We start from the raw sequence: 12,595 nt of genomic DNA, 5'->3' as shown, positions 1-12,595 counted from the left end.
ATTTCTAACCTTCTTGGTTTGGGGTATAGATTGGCTTGTCCGTCTGCACCAGAAGGTATCCGGCCCTGGAGCTTACAAGGATCTGCTTCTCCTCCTGGAAGTTGTTGAGATCCGTGGATCTTGCCACCAAGTAGACGTACTGCTCGCCATTCTCCTGCTGGGCAGGCATGTGCTCCGGCTCCACCTTGACTGTGGTTGTTACCGGTGATCCTTGGGGGTAGGAGAAGAATAAGCAAAAACCAATAAAGGATCAACATGATGCAGTATACTCTTTTGTATTTGATGTTTTGATACTTTAACATCCAGTACATGCATCACTCACAATCACATACTCCAATAGGCAAACTCTTTTCCCCTAGGTTTGGGGGATTTTGATTTTTTTTTTTTTTTTTTTTTTGGGGGGGGGGGGGGAGGGGGTAGGGGGCTCACATTCCAAGACCTAAAACTGCTGAAGATATATTTTACCAAATCGAGGAGTTTAAGCACACAAATCAGATCAAAACAACTTATAGAAGCAAATTTATTCAAGAGGGTTTCTAAGAAAGGAGTAGCCCTAATTTGCACAGGGAGACAGGGGGTCTTTCAAAAGATCAGATCTGCTGGTTACAGTGAAGATACCACCCCCCCCCCCCCCATGAGTATACCAGATTTATGATTATTGTATCCCATTTCAAGATTGCTATCTTTCTTTTCCATCTTGTAGCAAGAAGACATTGCCATTATACTACTGAATACAAAAAAACTCATTAGACATGCTATTTTCTATCCCTATAAAAAATGTTGCATTGTAAAAAATATGCCCTGCAGGCTCCCTGACACATGAATGATGCACACACACACACACACATATTCAATAATATTTGTTGGATATCAAAATACAATATACACAGGTAATTGCTTTTAATTCTGATCATATCTGCTAACTATCTAATCTTTCAACTCATTGAGGATGATCAACATTAAATCATGTCTCATAATGAAAGACAAGTAACAACTTTTCACAAACAAAATATTAAAAAATCAAAGGAAAAAATCATCAATTGGAAATAAAGCAAATTTGGAATTGTACAGTGTTAACTGAACAAAAAGTCATGAACTGACATCAATTTGTTTTTTTTTAAATAATAACAAATTAAAAAGGACACTCACTATTACACAAATTTAGATGTCATCACTGAGACCTTACATGCAAATAGGTCTCAAGTACGATTATCTGGTTTTGGAGAGGGATACGAAAAATCATGGGGATAAAAATCATTCTTGTTTCTAGGGCAAACGTGAATCATTCTTGGAGAACTTCAGAAATTCAGCTAGCATCCAGAAGTTCCTAGTTTCCCAGAGTCCTCACACCAATTGACGTCATTGGCAAAATGTAATTCAATTTAAAACATGCCGAAAAATGTTTATTTTTGTGATTTGGCCCTGTGATTTTTGCGCAGACACAATTCTATGCAGAATTCTCTGTTACTAGGCTGGGTTAACCAAAATGACCTTTTGCGAGGCAGCCATGGAATTTGACAAATCTACGTGCCAAAAGGCAAGATTTCAGTCTTAAAATCGAGCAAGTTATTCTTTCAATATTCTTCAAGAGTGTACTTCATAATCCTCAAACATTTGAGAGGAAGGGGGGGATCCTCAGAGCAGCCACATGAGAGATTAGCCTTATGATTTCATAAAAATATGAAGTGTTTTAATACCATTGAATGAATACAAAGCCCATCACTCTCTGCACTGATATTTATCAAATAAAAAGTTTGCTTTACACTAAAATTGAAAGACCAAATTCTTGGAGATACTGAATTACATTTCAAAATTTAGTCATTCATTTTGTTATGTACAAATGTGTAAGCCCTATAGATTTCACAAGTTATACAGAGTTTTTCTTCTTTTTTTAGCTATGCTCCTGCAACTTACTGGATTATGATATATTCAACTGGTCCTGACTTTCCTAATTCATAATTCATCAGCTTTCATTCATTTTTTTTTTCAGCTCACCTTTGGCTTCTTCTTGTTGCTACTTTAATCAGAACACTCTCTCAACAGTATTTAAATACTCATTCTAAATGCAACTTCAATTACATTATGCCTTGAAAAACTGTCAAATAAACTAATGCATGGGTAAACATTGCTCTGCTCTTTTATTGCTAAAGCTTGTTTTGTTTAATTTTTTGGTGGCAACAAACTACAGGGTAATTATGCATTAAAGGAAGAACAGGAATAATGTGTACTTGCAATGAGGAGTTTATGATTATCACTGATATTAGAGACCAGTAATATAAAATTTACATAAGAACATCTTCATGCCTACATGCCATTCAAGAATGAAATACTAATTTATGGAGTCATACAGAGTTTGCAGAAGAAACAAGTATTTTTGAAAAAGCCACCATTTGATATCAGAGAGCTGTCCTACCAGAACTGTGAGGCGGGAGCCCATGGCCACCTCTGACATTTTTCCAATCTACTCTAGGGATCCTCTCTGCTACCAAGTGCTCCTCTCTCTGCGGTGTGATTTGTAGAAGGCAAAGAAGCAGCAACCCAGACCTACTTCCACAAAATTCAATTGACCTTCATCTTCTCCTACAGTTTGCTCTCTTCAGAACATCGGGTCTTCACAAAAAGCAACCGCCAAATCCCTCTGCACCCTGCATTAGGTTTCATCACTTACAACTGTAGCTGGTATCTGAGAGCTCTATATTACATTAACCCCTGCACATTGTAGACTTCTCATACAAGGTGATGCTCCTCTACTATTGGGTATCTATTTCAAAATTACAACAACTCATAGCAAAAGGAAATAAAAGAGGCTTCCATACAATTTCTTTGATGGTGCGGGTGATTTGAAAGTAAGAGTCAAAGTCATTATATGTACTGGCTGGTAATGATTTGATTTTTTAAAAAGTCTGACTCACCATGTCTTACTGTAACGGTTGAAGACGAGTATGGCCATGCTAAGCTCTGTTCTCGTTTCTCCAAGTAAATCGTCACTGAGATGTCTTCATTGGTGTTGAACACAGCCACTGTGACCGTCTCATTCACCCCCACCCTGAATACATTAGGAGCCGTGATGACGATCTTCTCCCTGGGGTAAAAAAAAAATAATACACAAGCAGTCACGAGTTATTATGAATCAACTCATTCATAGCAGGTGCCTGACATGCAATATTGTGAAGCAGTATCTCAGAAGCAAAATTAGGTCCATTTCATATCATACTGGAAGGGGAAAAAACACAAGTCAAAATGTATCTTCTAACATATTCATAGACTTTATGCTGTATGACTACCATTGCTTGAAGTCATAACAGGCCTCTAAAAGTTCTGATTTGAGCCAAGTTCAGCAAAAGCTATTGCCAAAATATGAGTTTAGTGGCAAATAAAAGTGATAAAACATTTCTCATTAAGCATACTATGGTAAAAAAAATATATATATTGTTTTCTTTATTATGCTCAAGTTTCCACGACATGATCATGATGACTTTGTCATTGAATTCAATTCCTTTCTACGGATTGTGTTTGTGTACCATCAGAATTATCAGGTACAACTGAATTGTACCTGGTAATTTTGATGGTATACAAACATAATCTGTCCTTGACAAACCCTCAAGAGGTAGGCCCTATACAATTACTATAGATACTCTAATAAAGTGCAGACCCTATATCAAGTCACACATCACAAAAGATGCTATGCCACTTTCACTAAAGAAACTGTAATCTCTGTAAACTTATATTTAAAGAAAAAGAATCACCAGACCATTCACACTAGTAATACCAAATACCCAGATGCCCATAGAATGTACCTTACAGAGCAGTACTCAAGTGCAATCATACTGTTTAATCACATGTATCTGATATCATACTGTTTCACTGAGCTTTAGTGCTTTCATTTTCCTTCTTTTTTTTTTTTTACTTTCACTACCTTCTACCCGACCAAAAAAAAAAAAAAAAAAAATCCATAAAAGTGTACTAAATCATTTGCTGACAGGTAGCTTGATTAGCTTGCATCAAATACTTCAAAAACTCTTCGGAGACAGAAAATAATCAATCTTAGATATCCATCTCTGCCTCTGATTTCACGAAGTCTGTCTAGATATCAATCGGTAAACAGCGCCGGCTTGATACCTTCGCAAATCTTGGTTCAGTATTTGATTGAACTCCACTATACTGTAAGACAAGGAATGTTTGCGTGCATTTTAATTGCGCGAGAGCCAAGATTCGTGAAATTAAAATGCACGCAAAAGTTCTTGTTTACGCTATATATGCGTTGAATGTTAGAGGCAACCCACGAAATTTCATGCCATGAAAAAGGCTGTCAGCTCCAATTCGCAAAAATTTCATGCGGCGAAAATATTGTGTTTTATAGAATGCTTCCTGAATTCGAAGTGCACATTGGAAGATCCAGTTAGGCAGCTAACTATTGACTGAACAAGCCACGTGCTATCAATTCTAATATCAGTTAATGTAGTTATACAATACTCCAGTTATTTTAGTTCTTCTTCTTTTCTTTTTTTGGCTTTTCTTGGGGATAAAAAAAAATCATAATACATTGTAAATCAATATCAACATCAATATCAATAATGATAGACCTGAGATATAGTAATATTAACTAAATATTGAAATCATAACACCAATAATAAGTGTTATTAATACTGTTGATGATAATAATAATCATCATCATTGCACAATAAAAAGAAATACTCATGACAATAACAATGGCAATGAAATAAAAAACATTTCTGTACACTAGAAAGATATGGTCATCCCGACATATTAATGGCCTTAAAAGTTACAACTGGTCTCACATCTCAAAGATGAATTTTAGTCCAATTACTGTAAAACGAAGAATGTTGGCGTGCATTTTAATTTCGCGAATTTCGCGAGAGCCAAAATTCGGGAAATTAAAATGCATGTGAAAGTTCTTACCTACACTATGCATTGAATGCCAGTGGCAATTTGCGAAAATTTCATGCCGCGAATATATCGTGTTTTACAGTGTAAGTTAGCCTGATAAGAAAGAGTAAAATCTTACGAGTACAACAGTGAAAATTAGATCAAAATCGGATGAAAATTATGGAAGTTATGAAATTATGAAGTTTCACTAATTTCTGCAGTTTGTATGCAAATGAGTGAGCTGATGATGTTATCACCTCACAATTTTCCAATGACCATGGCCAAAAAAATGACAAAATTAGTAAATGTTTCTGTTATTGAAATATTGCACCAAATCCATTCTGTAGAGTGCTAAAGGCGCAAACATGAAGGAAATGTGAAACATGATTATTCCTGGTTGAATAACTTCAGAACAAAATCAGGATTTGAGACTTGGGCATAACAGCATCTGAATGAAAAATTAAGGGATAACTATATGAAAAGTTGTGAGGGGATGACATCATCACTTCACCATTTGCATTCATATTGACTATTTTCTGAAGAAAAAAAATATCAAAACTTCAAAATGTCCTAACTTCCTTATTTTTCATCCCAATTTTATGAATTTTTCATACCTGTGCTACAAAAATTTTACTTCTTCTTTTCAGACTAACTTTCAACTGCACTGGAATTCCCCTTTAAGTTTGTCTCTTGCCAGAAAAACACTACACAGGAGCTTCACATGAAACAAAAAGTTGTGGTTGTAATAATGCTTCATACCATGTCACAATGAAATACAAGAGAAAGACAGTAATGACTAATGTCTTGATAAGTGCAAAGAAGCATGCAAGATGGATATAACCAAACATAATATAACATGGGAGTGATCAGCAAGCAAAGAAGTACATGTGTATTTCTCATGAGAACACTGTGTCAGATCTGTCAGGATTGGCATTGGAGGACACTATAAAGCAAACTTGGTAGATAAAATCTGTGCTTGCTACTGTAATTAGTAAGCACCTATTCATGCTGATCCAGACAAATAGTACAAGATCACACTTCACTGATCACTGAGCTGAACAGAATACTGGGTATACAAATACCACAGTCATGCATGTATGATACTCTTCTCTTCAAACTTGTATTACACTGTATTAGGTAGGAATGGAAAATCACACAAATCTGAGTAACTGTAACAACATACCATGAAATGACATTGGTAATTCCACATATGTTGTTGAAAAATGTGAGGAAAGATTTTGCTGAATCATTAAAGGGATTGTATAGTTTTGGTTGAGACTTAATTCAGGTTTCTAACATTTTTTGGTGAGATAATGAAAAACCTCTTATGAAATATGAAAGATCGTGTAATTCCATGCGGAATTCAATGTTTATTTGATGAAAATTGGTTTTGAAATGGCTGAGATATCCAAAACAGAACGATTCTAATAAGTGTGGGACCCACACTTTAATACGATCGCTTTGTTTTACCTTGTTTTTAGATGTTTCAGTCATTCCAAACCCGATTTTCATCAAATAAACTTTGAATTCCTCTTAAAATGGTATCCTCTGTACTATTTCACAAGTGTTTTCTTGGTATCTCGCAAAAAGTTAAAAGCCTAATTCTCATCTCCACCAATACTGTACCATCCCTTTAACATGGAAGCAGGAATTATATTGAACTTGGCTGAAGCTGCTTTGAATAATGTGTTGAATTTAAACTATAAGAACAACCCAATAACTTGTAAACATCAATGAATGATGAATGGAGATTTTTTGCTTTTACAAACAGTTATAGCATACTTGTCTCAAGGTAGAATGTATCTGAATTTCTAAAATGTAACAAACCTTTTTATGTCAGAGTGCCATTCTGGTTTTTTTTTTCTGAGTAATTTACCCAACCTTTTTTTCATCTACAAAGGACTACTGTAGTATGCCTTTAACTAGCTAGAAGTAATGTTCATTATCTTGAACTGATGGATTTTGCTTCACATGTCTACAAATATTTTTCCAGGGCACTGAAAAGAGAAAATACTTCTGTATGTTTGTTTGTTTTTTAAATCAGAAAAATTAGACCAAATCTCACTCAAGGCCTGAAAGTACAAAGGTTTCAGAAGATTTTATCATTCAACACTATTGCCAGTGCTCTTACATTCCATTCTAGAATAGAGTTCAAAGATACTAAATCTATTCTTATTGCTTCAGCAAATTACACTAACTAACAGAATAGCTATATATGTACTAAAGACAGGAAAGAAACCTAGCAGTACAAGAACTTGCATACCAGCTTCATATGGTGGTATCAACTTTCAAGGTTTTTGTCAATTGGAGTATTTCCTATCTATTGTATCTATTCAGAAAGTGAAATACTTCTATAACTTCTCACTGAAGTGACAGATTGTAGTTTACTGTAAAGAAACAATTCACTGAATTCTTTTGAAATTCGCCGCAAAGTCAATTTTCTGAGTGCCCCATGCTGTCAGTGTCCACAAATCACAGACTACAGACTGTTCTAGCTGCATCAAGCTAGTGTTGCAGCCGAATGAGAAGTACCCCATTGAGAAACACAATACAATGCTCGCCTCGTACCTCCTCAGTGGGACTGGTTCTGCTCTGTGGAGTGGTGGGAACACAGACAGACTAGACATTTGGGGGGGGGGGGGGGAAGTACTATATCCTCCAATAAAAGGCCTTTAGGCACACCACACTGCAATAAAACGTTTACTCAGTTTTCCAAACTCTTTCTTGCTTGAACTAAAGCCGGGTATTAGTTACACAAAAGAGAAGAATATTGGAAAGGTTGGTCAATGGAACGGCTCGAGGCGAGGTTAAATCATCTGTCCTAGCCATATTACCATGTAGGCCTATCATCACTCCTCCTGTATGAACAAAGCTCAACCTAGCTGGTGTAACTGTCCCTTTTATTTACTTTTTTAGGGGGGAGATAATCTGTTGGTAGGCCTACAATGTACTTGGACAGACAAAACCAAATAGGCCAAACACAGAAAATGCAATACAGATTCAGCCATGAGGTTAACAAAACATTAAGCATATTGCTGATACCTTTTATGACTGAAGCCTCACTTGTCCAATCTATTAGCTCCTCTCCCTATTATTCCTAGAATCTATATTTGTTCTGTAGGAAATCTTCTGGCTTCAGACCTTAAACTGTAAACTATGCAAGAGGAATATCAACTGGCATATTTTGAATAATTCTCTCCTATACAACTCTTTTTAATAGCTAACTTTTCATACTTTATATTCTTACTTTCTTATTGCCGTGTTACATGTAGCCTCATTTGCCTGCTTTACTATGAAAAAAAGAAACTTACAGCGGCTTTTACGTTATTTCAAATCCAAACATGTTTTAATCAAAATGCTCAATTCAACCCTTCACAATTCAAAAGTTCTGCTTCCTTGACCGAAAAGTGAAAGTGCTCAGCCAATGATCAGCAAGCAAAACGAAGAGTTCAGCTCATGGTAACTCTGCTCTGTGGTGCAAATAACACTTTGCATAAAGCACTTGAAAAACAACCCTTAAAATTTACAGTAAAAGTTCTCTATACTTCATATAGTGTACAGAAAGGTTTTAATGCTTCCTTTCGTTTGAAACAATACGCAGCGCTCTCCTTCATAGAATGGAGGAAAATACACACAGACTTCAATCAGTTATTTGCCTCCCATAAATGAACATCTCAAGTGCCTCCCACTGGCATTGATGTGATTTTAGGCGAAAGCTGAACTGTGGAAATCACTACATTCCCCATAAAAGAGAAAATCAAATAGATGATGAAAAGGTAACAGTTAGCAAGTCTGAGAAAACAGGTGGATCTTGGTGGGAACCAGAAACAGAAGGTTACCAGGACACCCTCTGTGAACCCTCTATCTGTTCCACATGGAGGGGAGACGGCAAGGGTCAATTGAGGTCAGCTGATAATAGAAACATACATAGGAGGCAGTATGAAAAACCAAGTTTACAAAGAAACCAGAAATGTGAGCATGGCTAGAAAATGAAGAAAACAGAGTAGAATATAGCCGTGTCATAAGAGTAGAATATCATTGTAGCAGTGTCGCAAGAGCTGTTCAATGATAAAGACACATCTATTGCTTTGACATGCTCCTCCCTGGGAACATTTAGAGAAAAAAAAATGATCAATTTGTGTGACCATAGACCATAAATAAGAGAGGGGAGCACATCTTCAATACATTTTTCAAACAAGTCAAACTGCACTAAACAGTCAAGTTCAGTCAGCCAGTCCTTTGTCAATTAAGTTTCATTTTTCATCCTGTGAATCATCCCATTTTTTAATGAACTGGTTTCAAAATGTTCAGCCAACAGAATAAACAACAGCATGTGTGAATTTCCAGCTTGAGAAATAAAGGCATTTACTACAGACAAAAAAAAAGAGTAACTATTTTTTTACAATCTCCATTTAATTTCTGTAATGAGAAAAGAAACAATATCAGCTGTATTCACCTTCAGGTCTACCTACTGTAGTCATCGATATCAAATCCTACAGGTTGGCTTTCAAGAAAAGTTGAGAATACTAGTTAACCAGTAAAAACAAGAAATTTTACCCAACAATGCTATCTTCTAGCTGAGGGAAAATTATATCATCTTCTTAAAGGTATTAGCCCACATTTGTAAACCTGCCGCAATTGGTCTCACAGTTAGCATGGAGTTTGGGTATGATTGCAGTAACACCTGTGCAAAATTTCGTTCCAATTAGTCCATTACTTTCATAAAAATAAATGAAAATGCACCGTACGCATGCGTATAACGCTCGCTAGCTCCGGTCCACGTACGTACTACATTCATGCGATACATGTGTAAGTTACATGTACGTAGCTAGCCCGCGCTCGTAATTCAATTTTGGGTCAGGTTGACCCGGTTTGAAAATTAATTTTAAAACGATGATTTTCTCTCTTTTATCGAATGGTATAGACAAAGAGCAACGGGTGAGGTATGTTACTGTTATAACTTGTACTTGAAGTCATATTGGACCTATTTTATGCAGTTTTGATTTTCGTGGGTTTGCAAATGTGGGCTAATACCTGTAACATGCAACAAACAACTACTTATGTAATTAGGCTCCAATACAATAAGATGGGCTACACCCTACATCTACGCTTTGATACAAAAGACAGGATATTAAAAAAAATCAAAGAATAAAATTTAATGATGCATCTTAGTATTATTCATTCATTTGATTCCTTTCCAAATCAAAGATGATACCACTTTTGCCATTGGAAATTCTTGTGGAGCTAGAAAAGCAAACTAGTGAAGATGCTACCTGAAGATTCTTCAAAAACTGAATGAAGATTCCAGTTTAAACTAATTCTGTATTAAACCTTGTTTTATGATAGGTTTTAAAACTGAAACACAAAAATCAGAATAATAAAGTTCGCATCAATGAGACCCTTGAAGAGACAGACACGTAACTAATGTATTTAACATTAATTCATGATGCATACAACATGCACACGAATAAACTTGCAATGCTATCAATCAATTGTATTGATTTCCTCATGCCTGTGGGGGATATAATTCCGTTTCAAAGCCCCAGGGCAAATTCTTTCCCTATTGTATGATGGCTTATCTCTGAAGAACAATAGCACTTCCGTCCTATCTGTGGGATATGTGTGTAATCAGTGTAAATATTCCACTATGCACTGTCATGATAGTTGTACACCATGTCATCCATTATTCATATTATTTCAGTGTTTTCCTTGGGAGTGATATCCCCTCTAATTCTGTTGCACAAAACATATTTTCTTTCCCTAAGTTGTGATAAATGTACTCAATGGACTCGCCCAATTGTACAGAACCCTCAGATTTTGTCTATAATCAGGGAGGTGCTCAGAAAATAGGAACTACAATGGAAGGAGAAGGCCTCCTTTAGAAACACAAAGTTATGTTGATCACGATGACAGCAACAGATTATCAAAACTCTGAACAAATCTGACGTGCATGGAGGTAGCATGTTTATCAAATTAATAAACTTTAATAGGCTTTCATATGCGTCATTAAAGATGGACTGAGGGAGATCAATCAGGCAAACATGCCTGCTATTAAAGCATGACTTGTTTAAAGACTCCTCATACTTTCATGCACTATCTAAAGTGTCACTAGGTTTCCCATCTAAACACATTTCCTTGATCCCATAGAAGGTGCATCAAAAACATCAAAATGTTCCATTAAAAAAATTGAAAAAGAAATATCAATCAAACTAGGGTTGAATTAGTGTGTGCAATTACTTTAAAGTCAAGATGCACTCAAGAAAAATACAACACAAGTGACATTATGGTAAGGTGGTCATTTGAGCTTGTTGTTCTTTTTATTTTTGACAGATATAGAACTGTACCATCATCAACTAGTATAACTTTCAAATGCGTATTGACTTTCTTCATGTGTCTAATTTCATTGAATATCTTTAGACTTGTGGCTTCACTGTCATTCCTATTCTTTCCAAAGCATTTTTTCTGAGAGGTTTATGCATGATTTTGAACATTTTCTTTCTCTATATATCTCTTTCTCCAGATCTATCTCTCTACTGGGTGCAGCTACATACAATAATGCAATTCATATTCATACCAGTTTGGATTGTGGAAAGTGTTTTTGTTTTTCTCAAAAACAATGATGATAATACTCCAGCATTAGAAACACTACATACTGTCATGCTCACATAATAGATTACATGTATAAAAGCACAGTCATAGTAAGTATCTACAGAGCATCACAATGAACTAGACATGACGCCTTTCTCAGAATATTGTTCTTATTCAACGCCAAGAAACAACGCCCCCATCTTAATAATCAAAACTATTACACTGTGATCCCAAATTAACACTCTCCTTTATACTTCCATCAAATCATTTTTAAACTGACATAGACAAGAAACTTGTGGCCCTACTCACCTGCCAACTTGCTGCAATGATGGGTGGACAGCTGCCACGAGGAAACATAACACTCCCAACAACCCAAGCGCCTTCATTCTGCCTCTGTGATCCCCAGTCTTTCTTCCAAGTTTCCACACTGCGGCAACCCCCCTAAAGTACCCTTCTGTACGGGATTCTGTAGCAGCACCAGCTCTTGAATCTCTCTTCTATGTCCTTCCTATTACGCTTCAATATTCTTCCTCAACTGCAACGCTGAAGGTACTAGTGGCACACCTGAGAACAAACAACAAATGTTATCCTTTCAGCAGTCTGCGGCTTATATATTTCACACAACAATCTCAGCTGTCAAAAGTTAATCACTTTATGTTGTCTTTACTACATGTGCTTCCAAAATACACACAGGCCGAATTGCGTCCAAATAATCTTCTGTCTTCTAGTAAGTCTGACGTCAAGAAGCCAACACGTAGCCTATTATGGTAGTGAGAAATCACTGTAGCTCCATGCATGCACCATAGAAGTCTACGATCGTGGTGTTCATTATTCTGCACACGGCAAACCATTGTTATGGAACTGCAATCCTGCAACAGGCTTCGCCACACCCCCAACCCTGCAGAGCACTGAGCTAGCCAATCAACTTTCTACAAACTTAATGTGGGTGGAGCTTTCTGCAACCCTTCAATCAGTATGGGAGAATTGAAAACTTTTTATTCAGCAACCTATGAATAATAGTAGAGATTGAGCAACTACAAATAGTAAAATCTAAATCTTTCAATATATGTAATCTGAGTAGTTGCAGAATAAAGTTATACAAGCTCTCATATGGGATCAG

General features: G+C 36.3%; 1 protein-coding gene across 2 annotated transcripts in view; it reads right to left on the bottom strand.

Annotated features, from left to right (window-relative positions):
• LOC139733271 (complement C3-like) overlaps positions 1-12,223 on the bottom strand; it is a 69,781-nt gene extending 57,558 nt beyond the window's left edge. For both annotated transcript variants that reach the window (XM_071644111.1, XM_071644116.1), the window contains exons 1-3: positions 11,785-12,223; positions 2,913-3,082; positions 10-210 (exon numbers count right to left, since the gene is read on the bottom strand). In XM_071644111.1, the coding sequence (XP_071500212.1) occupies positions 10-210; positions 2,913-3,082; positions 11,785-11,861 (448 nt within the window). In that variant the 5' untranslated portion in view covers positions 11,862-12,223. The remainder of the gene's footprint in view (positions 1-9; positions 211-2,912; positions 3,083-11,784) is intronic.
• Between the last annotated feature and the right edge of the window lie 372 nt (positions 12,224-12,595).

The sequence above is a fragment of the Diadema antillarum genome, unplaced genomic scaffold (genome assembly GCF_040938485.1).
Source record: "Diadema antillarum isolate AM-2024a unplaced genomic scaffold, OU_Dant_1.0 scf00000024, whole genome shotgun sequence".
NCBI lineage: Eukaryota > Metazoa > Echinodermata > Echinoidea > Diadematoida > Diadematidae > Diadema > Diadema antillarum.
This window is presented reverse-complemented; position numbering and strand designations above follow the sequence as displayed.